At 38.4% G+C, this 22812-nt stretch overlaps 2 protein-coding genes across 2 annotated transcripts; both read right to left on the reverse strand.

Annotated features, from left to right (window-relative positions):
* Positions 1-1526: 1526 nt before the first annotated feature.
* WYR (inner centromere protein, ARK-binding region protein) lies at positions 1527-10295 on the reverse strand. Its single transcript, XM_012993419.2, has 10 exons — positions 9796-10295; positions 7300-9362; positions 6296-6721; positions 4303-5701; positions 3294-3637; positions 3020-3202; positions 2676-2833; positions 2265-2356; positions 2045-2171; positions 1527-1634 (listed from the first exon to the last, which is right to left on the reverse strand). Exons 1-9 carry the CDS (start codon positions 9968-9970, stop codon positions 2128-2130), a joined length of 4884 nt encoding a protein of 1627 aa, XP_012848873.2. The 5' UTR covers positions 9971-10295; the 3' UTR covers positions 1527-1634; positions 2045-2127.
* A 545-nt stretch (positions 10296-10840) lies between these two features.
* Positions 10841-15873, reverse strand: SRT1 (sirtuin 1). Its single transcript, XM_012993858.2, has 14 exons — positions 15537-15873; positions 14553-14582; positions 14372-14464; positions 14012-14131; positions 13823-13923; positions 13605-13713; positions 13232-13311; positions 12703-12781; positions 12527-12580; positions 12292-12388; positions 12083-12165; positions 11678-11745; positions 11482-11587; positions 10841-11384 (listed from the first exon to the last, which is right to left on the reverse strand). The coding sequence occupies exons 1-14, from the start codon at positions 15633-15635 to the stop codon at positions 11073-11075; spliced, it is 1431 nt and encodes a 476-aa protein (XP_012849312.2). The 5' UTR covers positions 15636-15873; the 3' UTR covers positions 10841-11072.
* Between the last annotated feature and the right edge of the window lie 6939 nt (positions 15874-22812).

Below are 22812 nucleotides of genomic sequence, written 5' to 3' on the forward strand. Positions count from 1 at the left end.
CACGAGGCGTTCACTTTGAGAGAGCTAATCGAATACTTTGTAGCATCAAGTCGATATCTGCCTCGTTTTAGCCAAGCAATGCATTTATTTATGCCCACATATGTATAATATATATATTGTGTTATCGAATTTTATTTTATGATTAATTGAGAATTTATATGTAGTATTATTAAAATTTTCAGAATATTTGGTAATTTTATTGTTATTTTTTTTATTACTTATAATATTTAGTATATTTTAGGAAAGTTGGAAAGATGTATCAAATAGTATAAAGTAATATGTTTAGTCCAAAGTATAGTATATAGAGAGTATATTAATTGGCATGTGTTGTTGCCAAATGTAAGTGGGGCCCTCCCTCTATATATATGTGGCTCTTCCTCTACTCCACTGTTCAACTACTACTATGGCATTTTCAATCTCTCTTCATCTCTCTCTCTCTCTCTCTCTCTCTCTCTCTCTCTCCTCTCTATCTAAAAATATATAAGCATGTGTATATATAATACACACACACACATGCACTGCATAGAAGCAAACATATTATTTCTGTGAAACTCATTCTTCATGTATAACGATAGCCTGCGATTTTTCGTTCGTCGTGAATCTGCATGTTGCATTTTTCACATGATGCACATTGACTATTTTTTTTGAAATTCTTTATTTATTTTTCGAAAGCTGCAGAAGAAGCTAAGAACTCGGGGTCTTTTGTTAAGGGAAATTTGTTGACAGAAGAGAGAGAGCACAGGCCGCTATTGTCAAAGGTTCTTTGCCTTTCGTGGGATTGTGCTCTTCGTCTTCTGTCAACGACTTGAGGGCCCTCTTCTTCTCTGTGTTTTCTTGCCGAGCTTCGTATCTATAGGGAACTATATATATTTTATAGGGTGTGGCATGCAATAATATATGTTTCTTTAATTTCATATAAAATTCTGCATCTCTATAATATATAATAGAACATAATTGAACTGAAAAAAATATTTATGCTGTGTTTATCTGATTCTGAAGTTTATATTAAACTCTGCATCTATCACAGAACAAAAGATGTTGCATGTTGTGAAGGTTTAACTTATCATTTATACTGTGTCTTTAGTTTATCAGGAAGTATGAAGCGTAATAGAAAACGACAACGTTGTGAAGATGATTCTGGAATTGGCAAGAGCAGAACGAAGATTCCGAGTTCCAAATGGATTCTCGTTTCCGATGTGTACGATTGAAGGTAGCAGTACAGCCATCGTAAACTAGATAAACGAAGTTTATCACAATCTAGTGAAAATATTAGATATGACATTTGATATAATCTAGTTCTAATGTTTTTATTTCAATTTCTTCAGTAGTGTGTAATAATATTGTTGATTAAAAAGTTTGGAAATCGAATTTCAGAAAAGCAACTATTTTACTAATGATTATGCCATGGAAAACTTGGTCTGAGCAACAATAATCAGACAACTCGGGAAACTTTTTCTTTCGAATAAGAATTACAAATTACGATAGATAAAACATTATGACAGACGTTTTTACAGTACGCTATCAGCTAAATAAAGAACAAATGCATTTCCCAGCTTCCTTCGAGGTTTATACAAAGCCTATATAGAATTCAGACAATCGATAAATCTGAGACAGACACGAGTAGTATCACCCTTCTGCAACAAAAAAAAATTCAACTGTTTAGGGTTAGAAACTTCTGTTATTCTTTCATCCTGCCATCATCAATTCATACAAAAAAATAAGTTGCATTGAGACAGACATGGAAAAAGTTCACATGTACACGAAATCAAATTTTTGAAAATATAGAAACTTTTTGTTAGATTGTGATTCACCAGAACAGCCCATTTACAAAACGAACATCAAACTTTAACTTCATTCAAAGTTTTCAAGTGTCATAAGAGTGATAGGAAGAGAAGAAGAGATACTCAGGTACATGTGCATCTTCAATCTTAACGTGCAGGAAAGTAGGCAGTACGCAACAAACGATAGAAAATATATAGAAATAGGTTCATAAAAAAAACACATTGTGTGATTAATATCGTCCGGCAAAAGTTAAAAAGAGTACCTTTTAAGGAAAAGAATTCCCAGCCACAATCAATTAACAAAAATCCAGAGATTGACATTTGTAAGAAGAACCAGCCTTTCGATTCACGCAGCCATCTGTTTCTGCTGTAGCTTGCGAGGAAGCAACACTAAACAATACAAATTATTTTTCCGTTAAAAACAGCAGTAAGTTCCAATACTATTTGTCTTTTGCAAATAAATTGTTTGTGCACACACTATACCTTCATCCATACTGCAAAAACTTCCCAGTGGAAAAATTACGTCAGGATCCATTTCTTGCTGCAAGGGTAAAAGCATAGCCACAGAGCTTTTACTGCACAAAAAGAATAAATAACATATCACTGTTAAAATATTTTGGCATCTAAAAATATTCTCTTGTGCTAGAAGGATAAACAAGTAACTAAATATGTTGCTCGATAAGCATAATTTGTATCTACACTAATACTTGTCCGCTCACATTTTGTTGATGGATTAAATACATTCAACTTCTCCGATTATTTTAATACTAAGTCTTAACTATCCAAATACTAAACCTAATTTCAACATGTTTTCATCTTATTTAATGAGTTCTAATATGCAACGTCAGGTAATGAAATAATACAGAACTTTTTTCTAAGAAATTTATTTAGCACCTGGCCCATGATGGAATAGATTTCTTGGTGGGTAACTCATCATCTTCTTCATCTTCATCATCTGAGCACTGGTACGGAGAGATCTCATATGAATTTCCATGACTATTTCGAACTATCAAGTCCTCATTTTTGGGTGATTTATCCAGAGTCTGCATGGCCTGGGGGAACACAACGCAATAAATTAAGTATGAAAAAGAAATTCATGTGTTAAAGCTTATTGCTGGTGATGTTCAAACTCGTATCAGTGTAATAATATCAGATTGGTTGATTAATTTTTTTCAAACTTACCTATTTCATTAATTAAAATAAATAAATAAGACAACATCCATTCCAAAATGTCCTACCTCCTCGGCTTCACAAGATTGACCAGAAGTACCACATTCTTCATAATTCGTCACAACCTCAGTTGGAGCCAACTTAGTCTCTGTCTTCTTCAAAGCTATATTATTATCTCCTCTAGTGGTTCCCTTGTTCTGTTGCTTCGTGGATTCATTGTGAAATTCCTTCTTGCTTTTAGCTTGCTCATCCTATAATATTGCAGAAATATAAGTGAGACTGCTATAACAGCCAGAAAAATGAAAATCGAACCTATATCTGTTACAGGGAAGAAAATACAACCTTGGTTCTTTGATTTTCTTTTTCTGCTTTCTCTCCACGCATTTTTTCTGGTTGTTCCCTTTGCCGCTGCCTTGCTTCGACTCGCATTCTTTTCTTCTCCTTCTCCTTTCTCTCTTCTTCCTCTCTCAGCCTCTTCTTCGACATATTATCAGCTTCTTTTTTCTTGCGATCCGCATCTTTCTTTTTCTTCTCTACTTCCATGAGCCTCAGGTGTTCTTCCTCCATCTTTGCTCGTTCAACTTTCAATGCTTCTTTCCTCATCTTACGTTCATTGTCTCTTTTCTCTTCTAAACGCTTTGCTGCCTCAGCAGCCTCTAGGGCTTTCACCTTGACATCTCTTTTCCCTAAAAAAATGAGGAGTTCTACACGTTTAAGTAAAGATAAATCGGCCAAGATTAAAATTAAAGTTCATCTCTTGGCCACCTCTTATTCTCTTAACAACCTTGCAGCACACTGCCCAGTTCTAAAATGTAGAGAACTGAGCTTTACCCACCATGATGACAAAAGAAAGAAGTTCAAGGAGAGCTACAATTTCTGATATAGTTAGTTCCTAATCATCACATACGAAGTAATTCTGTGTTAACCTTTTTTACATAACGCAAAAAATCTCACAGAATACAGTAACATCACAAATGTAACAATAGATTCCTGTCTAGTCGACTGGAAGTTCAAACAAATTCCAATTGAAACAAAAGAGATTTAAAATTAATGGAGATGTTAATCTTTTTACAAAATCTTACAACTAATAAAGTTAAGCACAATAGAAACCCGAAAAACACATAGCGAAGTGTATACTCTGAGAAAATTTCAACAAAAAAAAGCTATTGATTCTGAAAAAGACCAGTTAATTAACCAGATACGCAACTAACATAGAAGTAGCCTCTTCACCAAGCAATATAAACTGAATAAATATAAGAAGATTGCACTAAAGATCCTTGGTCGATCCAAAACATGTGCTACATTTTCATCTTAATATAATGTGGTAAGCAATAGAGTGATGAAAAGCTACCTGCGCATATTGGTGCTTCTTGTTTTTGCTGTATCAGTGGTATGAAGGAACTAACGTTCGAAACAATGTTATTCCTCCTAGAAGGTTTCAAAGAGAGGTTTTGATCCTGCTTTTGTAAACTGGTTTTATTCGACAAAAGTGGTCTGCTGATGCTGTTGTTAATTGATTCTTTGGCCTTCCTGATTCCATTAGTACAAATTGACGAAGTTTGTTTTTTCTTGCCATCAGTGGCACCAATAAATGAAGTCTGTTTTTCCTTGATCTGCCGCACATTCCTGTACTGATTTTTTGGACTCCATAGGACCTTATCCTGTGTCCCAGTGACACTTGATTTTGCGCTCACAAAATCCATACTATATGTTTCAAAAGTTTCATCTGGTGCAGAAACTGACGTCGGAGGATTTAAACCCAAATTTGTCAAATCATTAAGTGGTTGCCTATTGTCACGGTGGTTAGCCAATGATGAATCAATTTCCTCTTGAACCCCATCTGCATTATCTTCAACGGTTCCGTTCTCTTCACTAACACAGGGATCTTCCTCAATTGGGAAGCATGTAAGTTCTGGATTCGAGCTTAAACGCTTCTCTGAACTTCCTGTGTGTGATGATAGTCTCTCCCACAGCTTGCCAACTGGAGATGTATATTGGTTTCTTGGATTCCAACAATATCGTGCAGCAGAATAAGCTATAGAATCAGAATAAGGCATCCCTTCGAATGCGTCTCTGTAATCATCTCCAGAACTGCTACCAGATTGAAGTTGTTTGCCAACATCAGAATTCATTGAAAAAGTACCCCCAAGGTCCAAATGGTCAAGATGACCATTAGGTACCGACTGAAATAAATTTTCAGTTCCCTGAAATTCGTAAGTAGAGGAGAAATGAGACAAGGGTTTATCCATGCTAGCAGATCTGCATATTTCTGCCAGAATGCTCGCTCGTTCTATGGTAGTTCTTGGAAGGTGCAACTTGTCAAAGTCAATTCCATCTGCTGCATAATCCAGTTGGTCATTGTCTGATTGTTCATCTACAACAAACCCCTCAAGTACAGGCATAGATTGATCAACATCAATAAGTTCCATGACTTCAGTTGTTGGAGAAAGAAGAGAATATTCTGTCAGCAGAGCACCGCTACACTGGGGAGATTGTAATCCTTCAAGCATTGTATTGGTGAGAGTCAAATTTTCAGAATTTAGGTTTTCACTATTCTTCTCTACATTAAACTGCGGGCTACACTGTCCATCACCAAGCCCTCTTGTATCAGAACTGCTGCCACTTGGATGTCCTTGTGAATTTCTAGATTCCTTGATCACGCTTGAGATAAGGACTGTCTCTACCTGCTCCTCGCCAATTAAAGATGACGGATTTTCAAAACCATTCTTCTCCTTGTTACAAAATTCAACCTGCATCAAATTTGGTATAACACAGCTCCATGAGAAATTTGAAGAAGGCCACATTAAGTAAAACAATGTATTTGAGGATGATACTAAAGCTGATAAGGATCTTCTCGTTGAACATAGCTGACAAAGGGTTGGTGAGATACCCTACATGAGAATTCAGAGTTGATGATCTTCACGAGATCATGGTTGCTAATACATTTATGTTTTAGTTAAATTTAAACCAACCTCATTAAATTGCAAATAAACCTATAATTTGGACTATGTAAACGAGCAGGATTTGCATCCAGACAATTTAACACCTGGGTAATCACTAGTTATATTCCTTGTACATTCTCATGCACTCTTCTGTAATTGGACAGCCAATTACCCAAGATACCCCACATTCACATGTAATTCAAGATAAATAAGAACAATTGAATTTAGTGCCATCATATTCATCTTAGAAGGCATTTTTTAAGATCAAGTACTATTCTCTATACCAGGTAGTTTCACTTGTTTTCATCTATTTCCGTCTCGAAAACGTCCTTTTTTCATGATTCAGAAGCTACCTAATTTTAGATTCTTTTTACCAAAACCATGAAGGAAACCAGAGTATACCTCTCCGTTTTGAGATAAAATAGCAGATTCAGATCCTTCCCTCAAACTAGAGTTCATCTCTTGATGGATTTCTGTATTGACATTCTTATATACATGAAATGTGTCCATCAAGGCATTCTCTGTGTTGATTTCAATGTTATCCAAGTATGCACTGGCAGGATCTCTTTGGTTGCTGCGAGGTTTTCTCACCCTAAAGCTCGGGGAAGTAGTAAAACTGTGTGTTTGTTGATGTTCAATCTTTCTTCTCTTCGGCTGTGGCCATGATCCCATGTTGGTCTGTCTGACGCTGTTCTCATTAGAGCAACCACAAGATTCTGCTCTTGGCTGTGTGGCTGAATTGTGACAGTTTGATGGCCTCGAGTTTTCACTTTCTGGAGCATTTGACACCAATTGACCCTTATCCTCTCCTTCATAATCCATTTCCTCCTGTCGAACAAGACAGATAATAGAACATGAAAAATGAATCTACAGCTGGAAAGAGTTTCTCGATTAACAAAGAAATATTGAAAGGTACTCTCTATATAAAATCCAACTAAACATTTTCCTTTAACTACTCAGTAAAGTGTGCTCTACACTGCAGTAGACCATTCCCGCTGTCAATTTGTGCACCTAAAACATCAGTTTTCATTATCACTTGTGTAAGTCCAAGGCTCAAGATAAATGCCTAATAAGCAACTTTTGCTAAACCTTACAGTTTTGTTGGATCCTGATGGAGACATGTCAAGTAAGAAACATACGAGGAAAGATTATACCTCAAACATATAAGCCGCATGTCATATTCTGAGCACTAGAAGTTCTTCTAGAAGTTCATAATACACATATATTGATTAACATGGTACCAGCTGCATAGTCAAATTAACATTATGATGAACGCAGAAAAGCATATTGAATAGTTTCTGAGAAACTAAATATTTGCATTCATAATCACAGAACAGTAAAAAGAGGATACAAAAATTAGGTACATGCATTATATAGGACAACATATATGCATAAGAGGGTCAAACCTCTTCCACGTGCTGCTCTGCAAAGGACTCAAGCCCATGTTCCATATGAAGTTTCACTGAAGGAATTTGTATGTCAGGTATGTCAATCACTTTAGATAGTGTACTATCTACCTCTTGGTAAACTTCAGGAATTTCACAATCTAGCCTAGGTTCTTCATTATCCTCAAAAACCTTTAACATTGTATTGCTTATAACAGGTTCAAAATTTTCAGGTTCACTGTGGGGATTCTCTGGAAATTCAGTTTCAGCATATTCCCAGTGGGCTTCCTCTCCTTTACTTGAGCCATCTGACACTCCAGGTGACTGATTGCCCAATAATAGCTTATCAACACCACCAGAAATTCCTTTATCTATCGATACAGCAGAAATAAACAAAGAACAGCTCATTGATTCCTGCAAGTTATCAAACCTTCTCTTTCCAGAAGTAGAAGTGAAAGCTTTCAAGTTGCGCACTTCAGATTTAACTAACCCCTGACCCTCATTTGTATCATTAACCTGTTCTGGTGACGTGCCACTTGATGGGGCAAGAATGCCCCCATTGTCCATGGAAGAGTGAGAAGCTACTTCCAGATCAGAAGTCTCCTCTGCACCGGCATTCTGTTGGCTAGAACTCCGAGATGAAACGGTACCCCTTCCTCTATGATTCTTGCCATCTTCTGAGATTGATTCTCGGGCATCACAACTTTCATTAGGGACACTAGAAGGATTAACCTTAACCAGTGATCCATTAACATTTTCTGGAGGTAAATCGTCCCCAGAAGTTGTCATGGAAAGACCAATTTTCTCGAAATCATCAGAAGGACTTTCAGCTTTTGAAGAATCACGACCAGTTTGATATTTGCCAGAACTGTTAGACCTCGTAGTTCTACCACTAAAAACATTGGGGTCCTTATCTTCGCTGAGACAATCTGCACCATCTACTTTTCTGCCTCCACAGCTTTGGCTACAGACAATAGATGATCCAGTTGACTTTGGAAACTGCTCAAAATCAGAAACAGGCACACATTCCGTTCCCCTTTCTTTAGAAACATGAGATGGGGAATTGTCGTTGCAATCATGTGACGAGCTACCTAATGTCGAAGAACCACTGACATAAAGTGGAATTATTTCACGACTTCTAGACATAGTAATTTTACCAGAGTCTGACATTGAGCAACCTGATGCTGAAGAACCTCCAACATTAATTGGAACCTTGGAAAGACTTCGAGACCTAGTAGTTCTACCAGAGTATGCCATTCCATTTCCTTTGCTAAGGTAGTCTGCTTCATCCAACTCCTTGTCCTCGCAAATTTGACTACCAATTACACAAGGTTCTGCCAATTTTGGCGGCTCGTCTTTCTTGCCCGACTGGTTGGTAGCAGAGAGAGAAAATTTTATCTGGCTAGAGAAAACATTGCTGGTATTCTCATGCCTTAAGCTACTCTTAGTTAGCACTTTTGCACTATTGCGAAGCTCAAGTGCTTTTTGTCTGGACTTGGATCTCTGGATTCCGGCTACTGACTGATCTGGTGCAGTATAAAGATTTAAGATCCTTTCATCTTGTTGATCCTCAGGCGATGTAACACTGATCTCTAGCTCAGGAAAAGAGTTGAGTTCTTTCAGACTATGATCCTCTCTGGTCAATGCTGGTACTGTGGGAAAATTTAAGATCCTTTCATCTGCCTGCTCCTCAGGCGAGGTAAGGCTAGTGTCTACCTCAGGAACTGAGTTAAAGACGTGTGGGCTATGATCCTCTCTGTTCAATGCTGGTACTGTTGGAATATTTAAGATCCTTTCATCTGCCTGATTCTCAGGCGAGGTAAATCTAGTGTCTAGCTCATGAACAGAAGTAAAGAAGCGTGGACTATGATCCTCTCTGTTCAATGTTGGTACTGCTGGATCATCTTTTCTATTGAGAACATTATCGAAAGCCATACTTCCCATGAAAACTCCATCGGAAAATTCTTCATTGTATCTTGTAACGGCTAGGTTGTTGTACACAGGGTAGTGCCCAACAGAGCAATGGACTGGAGGCTGTGGATATGGACGTAGAAGTTTAGAGATCAGCTCTTCTTTGTTTAGCTCTGCAATGACATAATAACAAGTTCTCATGTCAAAAACAAGTCGATCTTCGTACTTGTTTCACCAACTAATTTATGGCTATACCACAATGCAGATTGGTTAACGAAAAATAATTACAAAAAATCAAGTTTCCAAGCAAAGGTAATACAAAAAAAAAAACATGATTAGACAAAAATAAACTGATAAGACAAAAATAAACTGATACAACAATGCAGACCGAAAATTCATCATCCAGATCTTTTGCATTAATAATGTTAATCCAGAAACACACTAGAAATTTAATGAAGTCTCCATAACATCGATCAAATACATGCTGGTTCTTTTCAAAGCATCGGACGACTAGAATGAGCAAAATTCTACTTAATTCCAGATTACAAATTGGGCAAAACCCTTGGATCGATAATGTTGACAAAATTTAGAATATACCGATCATACCTTTTGAGTCCGGGGAGGTGTTAGGGTTCCAAAGCCACGAGGGAGGGGTAATTCCGTCAATAAGGAGTTTAGAAGCGTGGTGCTGGCTGTACAATTCCGTCTGTTGCTTCACCTGCTCGATAAACGAATTCTTCCGGTCGAAGATCTGCACCAACAGCTTCTCCACTGTCGTCATCTTCACCACGACGCCGCACGAGTCACAAGCAATCCATCGACCGAACCCGATAGTACAACCCTGGGTGTAATGGCTGTTTCAGCAAAGCGTTTCAGAAGGGGGGGAATTTTTTTAGAGAGAGAGAGAGAGTGAGAGCGAGTGTGTGATCTGTGTGTGGCCGTTGAATGTACGGTGGAGATCGAATATCGTCGAGCGCGGATGGGGATTTCAAATTTTTTTACCAAGAACTTTGGTGGTAACGTTCAGAATTGATGAACGACTGACTGAACCGGTCACCTGATGCGGGTCGGGTCTGGATCCGGTAATGAAATGAATGGGGCCCGGCTAATATGGTTCGGGCTCTAGTGGCAACTTATTTGGGCCTACTCTTTCGTTAACTTATTTGGGCCCAAGTCTTTAATTTTAATTTGAAGAGTAAAATCCTTTTTTTTTTTTTTTTTAATTACATTGATTTACCAATTGAATATTAACGAAAGAATACCGATTTTTTATTTTAGGGGTTTTACCTCGTAAATTTCGTTTAGCTAGTAGCTTCATATACGGTTCAGTCTCCAATACTACACTTTGGACACTGTACTCTCTCTTTTAGATTTCTCTTACGATTAGCTTTCACCCTAAAATATTTGAAATGCCCTTCACTTTATATTAGAATGACAGTTACACTTCATTTCTACTTTAAAAAGCGCTACTAGTCATAAAAAAGCGCTACGAGCTTAAACCCCCTTTTTTTTTCTAACTGTACCATCAAATTACGTATTAAATTAATTATGTTTGAAGGAGAGAAATTTTAAAATTGAGTTGGGGATTTCTTTTGAAAAAATTAACAAACACGAATTTGTTTTGGGGAAAGAACAAAAACAAAATTGAACATGGTTCCAAACATAGCTATTAGAATAAAAACCTAACATAAACAATTCATATACCAAAAGTCTTAACTACTATACAAAAATGGGTGAAAATAATTCTGCATCTGCCAAAATTACCATCACAACCCCCACACACAAAATTATAATTAATTAAAAAGGGAGCAAAAAAAACCCCTCATCTGTATCAAAATCTACTTCATATTTACACAAAACATAATCACAAACTTTAAAAAAGTCTACCTTCTACGCCTACTGTTGTGTTTCCGCGCCTTTGTTCGTTTCCACGACACCCCGCTATCTAACATACCTTCGTTTCGTCTCTTAAACGAGCCGGTGTTGCTAGGTGGAGATGCTTCAAGTTCGAACGAAGAACTTTCGTATTCAATAATATTCGTCACAATTGCATATGCAATAGTTTCGCTTTTCGGAACTAAAACTGCCCTTCTCTCGACTAATGCTGTCTGCCCACAGCATGGATCCTTGATCGCCCGGTCTTTTAGATTCTGAATTATGGAATCTTTTTCTTCCTCGGAAGATTCCGTGGAAATCTGTGGAGAAATGAAATACTTATTTTTTTTACAAAAATATAACAAATATAGATATATATTCACGAGTACGGGAGATGAAAAAATGTGTATTTCTCACATCAAAATCGACTGGGATTTTGAGATTAGTACACGAACACTTGCAACCGACGCTGAAGTTCAGTTTGAAGAAAATATCAAAAGGTTTTATGCTCCTCGCAGTTCTCCTGACAAAAAATCGAATAAGAAAAATTTATTCGGCCGGAAAAAAAATATTGTGAATTTTCTCAAAAGCCAAACGAGGAATAAGGAAATACCTTTTCAGATGAAAAGGTTGGCTATGTAAAACTGTTGCCTTCATGCTCAAACTTTCAGAGAAGGAGACCTGTCGATCGAATATCAAAGAAAGTAAGACATCGGAAATGCGATCATAGCTGGGAAATTAATCGGGTTTATTGCATTCTGCCCCCCTATGTTTAGTCTAATTGCTAAAAAACTCTCCGTGTAATAAATATTAACAAAACCACCCCTCATAACGCAATTTTTTTTTAGCACTACCCCCTCTAAAAGCTCACCATTTAGGGGGTTGTGTGCTAAACAAAAAATGCAACGTATGGGGGTTTGTGCTATTATTTATAACACGTGGAGTTTTTTTTAGCAATTCGCCTAAATGCAATAAACTCCAAATTTTAATCACATGTTAATTTCATTCAATAACTCACCTCGACAGATTTTACGAAAGGCAACGGTGCTTGCTTTCCGTGCACGCTTGCTAACTTGAGGGTCCAGTTCACGTATTTTTTATCTGACAAAATAAAATTCCATGCATACTCAGTTACATCGTTCATCTCAATAACAACTAGCACCGTACGAAATAAAAATCAGCACTCGAAAAAAAATTGAACCTACAAAAATCTGAAGAGAAAATTACCTAGACTTAAGGCTTGAGTTAGAACGACCTGGAGAAAATCGATCCTAATAAACTGGGGGATACGCGTATTGAGCAAGCTCATCACTCCTGTAATCACCTGTTAAATCTCGTTTTTAGCCTTACCGACTTATCGAATTACTTTAGTAGTACTAAGCTTGCCGAAATGAAATTTAAGGGTTTTTTTTCTTAAATCGAAACTCGATAAATTAAAAAATATATCATCGGAGTGAATTACCTTGTCTACACGTCCGTGCATGACCAAACTTGCTTTCTTGTCCTTGGGAGTTTTCTGTAAAATTGGAAAACATGTCTTTATCCGTGGTAACGACTATATTATCTTATTATTTTGCATGTTACGTAAACGAGTTTAGAAGTATATTTAGGATTTAAAAAAAAATAAAAAATGATTACCTGAAGATTCACAATTACGATCTTTCCGCCACTCTTAAGACATTTCAGGGGCAAATTGCATGCAGGAGTAATCTGCAAACTGCATAGAGTAGCATCGTTCATAAATGTCGAACTACATGAAAAGACGATTCAAAATTAAACAAAAACGGGCTCTTTCTTTTGTCATCCTTTCCTCGTAGAGTTCAACTTCAGACAGACGAAAATAAATTCTTCAGACAGTATCTAGTTGTCAGGACACCAGTTAAACCACTGTTAACAGACACAATTTGAAATCTACCAAAGAAATTACAAAACGGAAAAGAAAATGTTGAATCTTGACCATTGTACTTTCAGAATATATAGACTTCAATTGCCCCGAAAAATCAAGAACCACTATGCCTAGAAACTCGTAAGGATAGTTATTGTTCCATACGTTATCCGACTTCTTTGTATATAGACCAAACGGCATGAAAAATAACATATTCGGCTCATCTTCAAGAACAATAAGGAGAAATTATCGAGACATTTATGCTGAGGTCAGCATAATTACCTCGTTCCTAGACATAGTACAACGTCGGCCATTTTGCAGTGCTTTTCTGCAGGATTCATCTCCTTAGGTGGCAAAGCATCCTTCACGACAAAAATAATGTAAGCATCAAACTGCTTATGTACTTCGAATCATAATCTATGTTGCTTAATGAATACAACTATATCCAACAATTTAGTGTGTAGTCTATCATATATAAACAACCGCACTCGTGCATATTTTGAAAAGTCAAAGGAAAAAATTCAATCTTTTTTTTTTTTTTCCCTTTCACGTGTTTCGATATTTTCCATACATCAGACAAGACGGTCGAGAAACATATGTTTTTATGTTTGATAAGAACTCAAAAACGGAACAAATTTTCCAGGACAAAACTTACTTCCCAGTCGAGAACAGTATCCCGTAATTTTGCGCCGCAACCAGCCTTGGAGCAACGGCGTGCAGTCTCCTTCAGTCCAATAGTCTCGATTTCAAAGTCCCTCATATATCTTCAAACGAAATAGCTATTAACAATCTTGAGTATACTGAATCGAGCAAATGCCTATACATCGAAATAACATTTAAAGTATAATTAACAAGTAGAAAAATTACACTTACTCGGCTCCACAGGATGGGCATTGTTCCATAAAAGAGTTCCCGTGTAACTCGGAGAGTCGTTCCCTCGGCATTCCCGAACGAATGTGTAGGCCATCGACATTCTAGTGCATTCAGACAAGTGAAAGTCAGATGAATAAATACTCATTTGAACATTTTCCTAGAAAGAAGGGGCCAATAGTAATGCGCCACCTGGCTAATCAAGAACTTCAAGATACCAGCTTTCTCAAGTTCAACCAATGCCATATGAGTTATGCTCGGTGTTGCACGATGGAAAGGTAAAGATGCTTCTGGTAAAGCTTGCCCTTTTCGCTGCAAATCGATGAAAGAAAGTGAAAAAAATAAGACGATAAAGAAATAAATTATATACAGTTATACAACACCATTTAACATCATGAATACGCTCGTGTTTAGTTGGTTCGTTAATCAATCTGTGATCCCTTCTCTCCTTCAATGGTGGTATTATAATAAAGGCCCGATACCGTAAAATTCAGAATATAACCATTTCCACTTTCCGATGAAAAAGAAAAAAAAAAGATTTATAATTATTACCTGAAGGGTCCAGATGCCTTTAGGGCCACGAAAGTCGGGTATACCACAAGAAGTGGAGATTCCCGCTCCAGTAAATACCACTAAGTGCTTGCTCTGCATGAAAATAAAAAATTAAAAAATCAGGGTTTGATCGAGAGGAAAAAAAAACGGATTAACATAAATATCTGTCAGGCTGCCAGACCTTTTGTATTAACAGGGCAAGTTCTTCAACCTGTAATGAAGACAAGAAGTTCACTGTCATAACCAGAGAAAATAATAATCGGTCTAGAACCCCGAAAAAACGAAATATATTATTTTCGGTTAACATTTATATACGTATTGCCTAAAAAATAACCAAATAAAAGCAATTTAAGAATACAAATAAACCAGGAAGGTCATGATAACTTGGCTCGAGAATAAATTAAAAAAAAAAAAAAAAATTGCTGGTTTTCGTATAAGCAATAAGCTCCAAAGAAAAAAAAAAGCACTAACCAGGCATATATTATTTTCGGTTATTTTCCAGATTTTCTAACAGTTCACTGTAACGATCCTCATCTAATTGTTCCTTACACTTTGAAAAAACTATTTCTTGATTTAACAAGTACATAACCGACAGATAAAGCAATGTGGACGCATTTTCCGTCAGTTCTCATAGAGCTTCATTAATCGTAAAATTCCAAAAAAATCACGAGAGGAACGACACACTTTATCATTTTACATTCCCAAGATTCTGGTCATAGATTAAAAAAAAATCCAGTCTTTTTGCCCATATTTCGATCAAGTTCATAAAGTACGACTCGACTACCCATCCTTAAACCAGCCTTGTATCCAATTAACAGCCCATGAAGTCAACTGCATTTTATTTCATAATCCAGAAGGAAAAATTAGGGTTTCAGATAATACATTTTTTCAGCCAAATGCCGCTTAAAAATGACAACTTTAACACTAATTATACAAATGCAGTTCAGCAGAACTCAGAACGCAGATCGAATTATTAACAAGAAGGCGCACAACTATCTTAATTAATCAAAACAGGGGAAAAATCATCATCATCAAACCACATAACCAGTAAGAAAAAATATATAATTAGAAATCATTACAGCAAAAAATCAATAAATGTAATCAAGAAACATAGTATAAAACAATTATTTATAAATTAAAAGAAAGAAAAAAAAAAGAAGTTTACTTTCTGCTGCAAAACATGAGGGGGGTCGAAAAACTCCGTCATTCCAACGTTACCCACATCTTCAATCACCGAAAGCTTCTCGGCATAACCAAGGGACATGGCGTCTGGGGGGTGGGGTGGGGTGGGGGTGGGGGTGGGATGGGGGGTGTTTTTATTTTATTTTATATTTTTTTTGTAGCAATTCTTGTTCTGTAAAAGTGTGTGATCATATGAGATGGGAAGGAAGACTGGAAATAGAGGGGACGCTTTGTTGCATTGTTGTACTATGAAAAGTGAAGTGCTTGGTTCTTTTAAGGAGACACCAAATTCAAGAATTATATATATATATATATATATACACACACACACGTTATATTTTATATATATACATATGAAAGTCATTGTTCAGCCCATGTTGTTTTCTGTGTGCATCTCTGTTAAGTGTATATTTATAAACTTAATTGTACCTTTTAATTGGAGCTTTTGATGTGTTTTTACAATAATTGGTGCTTAATATGGTTATTATTTGTATTTTAGGTGCAAATTGAAGAATTGGCAACTTTTGGGGTGAAAACTGCAAATTCAGAGAAAAAGTGGGCCAAAAGTGAAAAAATCAGATTTCTGAAGAATTAAAGACCGCACGGCCGTGCGGATTTTAGGCATAAATCTCACACGGCCGTCCGGATGGTCGTGATGGCGCAGTGAAGGAATTTTAATTACACAAGGAAACCCGCCCTATTATATTTTTGCACCCTATTTAAAGGCCACAAGCACACAATTATGATTATCTTTTTACCTTTTATCTTTATTATTAGTTTTTAGTTTTTTATCTTTTCTACACGCAATCAAGGAGCAAGAGAACGAAGACGAAGACTTGACGACTCTTCATCCTAGTTTTCCTTTTTCCTTTTCTTTTCTGATTTTTATGAATTTTCGTATTTTTATTATGTTTTTCGTAGCGAACATGAGTAGCTAAGTTTTTATTCTAGGATTTTATTGGAACCCTATGGGGTAATTCGAACCTATTTTTCTACTTTTATGCAAGTTTAATTCTTCGATTATTTCTTCTATCTTGATCGTATTTAGTGCATGAGCGTAGCTAACTTATGTTGCTATTTGTTATTGTTAGAATTGATTGACAGATCGTTTTAATAATTAGAATAGGGATAGAAGAGCCTTCGAGTAATTTTTCACCGAATGCGTGTGTTAATTGCATGTATTATCGTAGACATACAGATAATACCTTAGGTAGCCGTTTACGAGACTTGCTATTTAATGCTTTATTTATACTAGGTTTGCATAGACATATAGTGAATCTTTTATGAATAATAAGTTTATAGCGCAGCGACAGCTGGATATGAATAATTTCGTGTCTTGGGTTAATAATTGGGAATCGTAACTTGCATGATAGGAGATTAATCGGGTGAAGAATTATCGCATAGGGGGAAGATAAAATCCTAGATCCGTTTATTATTGATATTTTCTCGTGATTACTTGCTTTCTCAATTAGTTTAATTTATTTAGTTAATTAATTTGACAACCCTGCGTAGGCTGGATAAAAATCACAATTGTTAGGATTTGGTACTTAGGATTAAATAATTTGCGTATTCCCTGTGGGATCGACATCCGACTCTCACGAGTCTACTTTACTACTTGTTTGCGATACGTACACTTGCGTGTTGGTATTTAGCACCCAACAAGTTTTTGGCGCCGTTGTCGGGGAATACGGCTAAATTATTTATTTATCCTAATATTAAATTTGAGCAATTTTTCTTACTTTAGCCAAATTTTTTTATTTTATTTAATTATTTTTTTATTTTTTTTAGGTACTTTTTATGCGAAGAGGACACGATACGAGCTTGTTACCTTTTGATCCCGAAATTGAGCGAACGTTCAGGCAAGCCAGGAGAAATCAACGGTTAGCCCAAACCACTCCGGCAACGATGGAAGACGAGATTAACCGTGGGGAAGGTGACCAACGGCAACCACCTAATGTAGCGAGAGAAATCGTCAACGAGCAAAACCAACGCCAGCTAATTAATCCACCACCGCGTCAACGAGCCTTGCACGAGTACACCGTTCCGACACTCAATGGGTCCAATCAAGCATCCAGCAGCCCCCCATTGAAGCCAACAATTTCGAGATTCGAGCGGGACTCCTCACGATGCTCCAAAACAATGGTCTATTCAGCGGATTGGCTCATGAAGATCCACATCTTCACTTGGTCAACTTTCTCGAAACGTGTGACTCGCACAAGATGAACGGAGTAACACCCGAAGCATTGCAACTCCGCCTGTTCAAACACTCCCTACAAGGAGCAGCCCGGGAATGGTTACAAACTCGCGCAACGCACTCCATCTCGTCGTGGGCCCAGCTAGCGCAACTCTTTATGAACACATAAAACTCCCCAACAAAAACTGAGAGAATCCGGCGAGAAATTCAAAACTTCATACAAGAAGCCGGTGAAGCATTATTCGAGACGTGGGAGCGGTTCAAACAGTTGGTGAGGAGGTGCCCGAATCACGGACTACAAGAGTGGCGCCAACTGCAAATATTTTACGATGGACTGCAAGACAACTCGAGGACCGTGCTCGACTCTGCAGCTGGAGGTATGTTCATGAGTTTGACCTACGACGAAGCATACGAGCTCTTGGAACGAATCGCTAGAAATAAATACATGCGAGCATCGGACCGGTCGAATAGCGGAGCAGTCAAGACGGGAGGAATTTTGGAGTTAGACGGAGTCACTGCAATCACGGCTCAATTGGAGAAGCTATCGAAGCAAGTAGCAGCCTTGCAGACTCAGCAAGCCCACGCAGTCCAAGTTCCCGACCAGCGCGTAGAAGAAACGGAGTCTCTGAATTATGTGCATGACACCAACCGACAACAGAGGAACCCGTACTCCAACACGTATAATCCCGGATGGAAGGATCACCCTAATTTTGGGTGGGGAGGAAATCAGCAGGGACAAAGGCAATCACCCCCTCAAGGCCAACCGCATAATTATTCACGACCAGCGCCCGGATTTCAAAATCCGCCTCAAGCTCAACCTCAAGAAGGAGATCTCGCAAATATATTGGCGCAATTTATGACAACCACCCAAGCCTCCATCCGGAATTTGGAAACACAAATGGGTCAACTTGCAACCCAGCTAACCACGAGGCCATCGGGAGCACTGCCGTCAAATACAGAAGATCCTCGGAAGAACAACGTCGAGCAGTGCAACGCCGTAAGTTTAAGGAACGGGAGACAATTGGAGGAGGCCCCACAAAAGGAGAAGCAAAACACGGTAATCGAGGAGCCGAATGTGATTTGGGAAAAAGAAGCAACTCGCAATGAACCACCATCACCCACAGTGAACTCGCGAGTCCCTCAAGTCCCATACCCCCAAAAGCTTAAAAAGAAGAAGCTAGATGCCGAGCACCAAGGATTCTTGGACAAGCTGAAGAAAATCCACATCAACATTCCGTTTATCGAAGCCATTCAAAAGATGCCAAAGTGGGTGAAATTCCTCAAGGAGCTCGTGACAAAGAGGAATAAATTGCAAGGGAACGAGATCATCCAACTCACGGAGCAATGCAGTGAAATTCTTGTACGGCCCCTTCCACAAAAACTCGGCGATCCAGGTAAGTTCACTATCCCTTGCACTATTGGAGGTAGAAATTTTAGGTCACTCATTGATTTAGGTGCTAGCATTAATCTTATGCCTTATTCCATTTACAAAAATCTTGGGTTAGGTGAGATTGAACCAACGGCTATAACCCTTCAATTAGCCGATAGGTTTTTAGTTTACCCAAAAGGTATTTTAGAGAACGTGCTAGTGAAAGTGAATAAATTTATTTTTCCTGTGGATTTCGTTATACTTGATATAGATGAAGATAGGGAGATACCTCTTATTCTAGGAAGGCCGTTTTTAGCCACGTCGAAAACTCTAATTGATTGTGCTAGTGGTGATCTTTCAATGACGGTGCATGATCAAACGGTAAAATTTAACGTTTTTAGCGCTAATAAAAATCCATGTGATGATAATGATTGTTATGCTATAGATCTTGTGGATTTTACAAATCATGACGATTTTGACGCTTTGATCTTAGACCATGGGAAAGGATCTTTGAGTGTAGGAGATGGTGGCGGAAAAGATAGTCGGACGAAGCAAGTTTATTGTGCGAGCCCAATTTCAACTCCGCCGAGGGACAGTCAAAAGAGTTGGGGTGATAACAATGATGAACGTGCAAGGTGGATGTGGCCACCGAAAGAACCAAACGAGCACTATTGGGGAGAGGAATTCAATCGCAAAGTGACTTCGGTCACGTTAGCTTGAACAAAGAAGCAGACAAAGTCCGGCTGAAGACTGTAAACTTAGCGCTTCTCGGGAGGCAACCCGAGCTTTCGTTTTTCGTTCTTTTATTTTATTTTCTTTTAATTTTTGTTTTTATTTATTTATCTTGTTAGTGTTAGTTTTTTTTTTATTTTAAAAAAAAAATAAAAAAAAAAATTTTGGGGCACTAATTAGAAGTCTTTATTTTGCAGGGACCTTATTGCAAATACAGGCACGGCCGTGCGGAAAAAACCAGGAATCTCGCACGGCCGTCCGAGAAACGGACCCATCTACTGCCCAAAACCGGCTTTTGGCACGGCCGTGCGGATTTAAGGCTTAAACTCCGCACGGCCGTCCGAGAATTTAAGGAGCTTCTGCCCAAATTCGTGAATTGGTGCGGCCGTGCGGATTTTAGGCCAAAATCCCGCACGGCCGTCCGAGAGGAAAATGGGGCAGATTAAATAGGGGTTTTCCAAACCCAAATTTTCACAATTTCCAATTCCCCCCTCTCCTAATTCGAACCCTAACCTCCTATTTTCAAAATTTTCGATTTTCTTGAACAATTTCACCGAAAATTCACCAACTACACACATATTGTTACTTATCTCGGTGATTTGTTGTTTATTTGCACAGGGAGGATTCAAGAGCAAGCAAATTTCTCCAAAAATTCATTCCACCAAGAACGCCCACAAGGTGTTCGACGAATTGCCCAAGTCAAGTTTGGGGGAAATTTTGCACACCAATTCATTCCAAATCTCCTTCACAAGCATTCTCAAAGTATGGGGAAACGAGGACGTGGCGGAGAGGGCACTTCACAAGGCGAGGGCACTTCAAAAGGCAAGGGGAAGGGCATGAAAACCGACCAAATTCCGACCCCCGACGACGACGCTTTTTGTGTCGAAGGCGCTAGTGCTCGTTTCGAGAAGCAAAAGGGGAAGAAACTAGTGACGGAGCGTGCCTATGAGATCACCCTTCCACAATTTGCCCCGTTACATCAAGAATTCCTACGACGAGGGTGGCACGCACTATTGGAACCGGAAGGGTCAATCAACTTATCAATAGTCCGCGAGTTCTACGCCAACAACCGTATCCTCCTCACAACGAATCGGAACTCGACCACGGTTCGAGGCAAGCAGGTCGATTGGAATCCCTACGCAATCAATTCTTTTTATCACCTCCGACACATGACGCCATTCAATTGGGGGCAATTGCAACTTGCGGTCACACGAGATCAAATCGCCGAGGTGTTGTGCGATGGACCCCCCATTTGGTCCGAACTATCAACCGAAGAAAAGTACGAGTTAGAGTGGAAATGCATCAACCAAGTAGGCAAGGCGTGCCTTACGTTCATATGTGCCAACCTCATTCCCACCCGCTCGTGGACTCGCATGGACCCCGAACGGTGCGCTCTTGCATACTACATCCTCAAAGGCACACCGATCAACATTGGCGTAATCATATCCGACCGATTTTGGACCTCCATGGTCAACAACTCCAAGGGGTTTTATTTCCCTTGCCTCATTACCGGCTTATGCAAGAAGGCGAAGGTCCCAACCAAAACGACGGACATTTTCACATCAATTCGGAAGCCGATGAATGACCTTGCGGCCCGGCAATACAAGGCACCCATCCAAGATGGCGAGCAACCCGTCGAGAACCAACCAATAGCTCCACCCGAGGGTCCAAGCACAAGTTCGGACCGGCGATTTCAAAGAAGAATGGAGCGAGAGTTGGTGATCACGAGAAATCGGCTTGCCACGGTGGAGCACAAGGTGAGCACGATCGAATCCCTCCAACGGTGGTCGGGAAAGATGCTCCAAGCCATTGTACGCCATTTGGCATGTGGCAATCCCGAGTGCGCCGAACCGGCTCCGTTGCCCGCACCGATTCTTGAGCCGGTACCCGAGCTTTCGGATGATGAAGAAGATGGTGATGCTCATGCACAAGGTGGAGTTGGTGAGCAACCCGACGATGGTCCCGACGCTTAAAAACAGGTGTTTTCTATCCTTAAACTCCGGGCGAATCACATTGAGGGCAATGTGAATTTTAAGTTTGGGGGTGGTTAACTACTTGTTTTCATTTATGTGCTTTATTTGTGGTTTTTTTTTTTTTTTTTTTTTTGCATGCTTTAGTTTTTGTTTTTGTTGCCGTTTTACTACTTTCGTTTTTATTAAAAAAAAAAAAAAAAAAAAATTCGATGCATCGATGAATTATGATGATGGGAGATGGTCAATGTTTGATGATGAGACTACTTGTTTTATGTTGATAAGGAGTATGTATTTGTTTAGCTTTCGATTCAACGGAACGTAGAAGTGAATTATTGCTAGGAATCACACCTTGTGCATTGCTTTGGTTGAATATTTTGCATTTTAAATTTGGAATTTATTTGTGCTCAATCATGCTTTGTTCGGTTTTAAATCTCACCTTAGGACATTTATGATACGAAGTGTTGATAATAAGTGATTTGGGATATGATTTAGGCCTTCTTTGAACCGTTTGAGCCTTTCAAGCCTACCCTTTTTGTTTAATTTATCCTTAGAACCTTGATTTGAGCCTCGGAGAAAAGGTGTTCTTTCTTTTAGCCAATATGTAGAAGGTAGAAAAAGTGGAGATTTTTGAATAATTATCCCTTGGAGGTCGATCGAAAATTCTTATAAGATCTTTCTTCTTCTTCGAAAAAAAAAGAAAAAAAGCTATGGATATATATATATGTAGGGCTGTGCGTTGGTTGGTTTGGTTAAAAACCAGCCATAAAACCAACCCAACCCATCCAACCAACTTTGGTAAATATTGGAAACCGTTATCGACCCAATTTACTTGGGTTGGGTGATGGTTGAAAACCAATTTAATGGGTTGGTTGGTGGTTTGGTTGATGGGTCATCCATCTAAATATTTTTAAATTTCTTTTTAATATTTTATTACTTGTTACAACGCTGTATCTTTTATAAATTAAATGCGACTAGTTCAATAATATTCAAA

The sequence above is a fragment of the Erythranthe guttata genome, chromosome 13 (genome assembly GCF_056151865.1).
Source record: "Erythranthe guttata isolate IM_541 chromosome 13, IM_541, whole genome shotgun sequence".
In the NCBI taxonomy this organism is placed as follows: domain Eukaryota; kingdom Viridiplantae; phylum Streptophyta; class Magnoliopsida; order Lamiales; family Phrymaceae; genus Erythranthe; species Erythranthe guttata.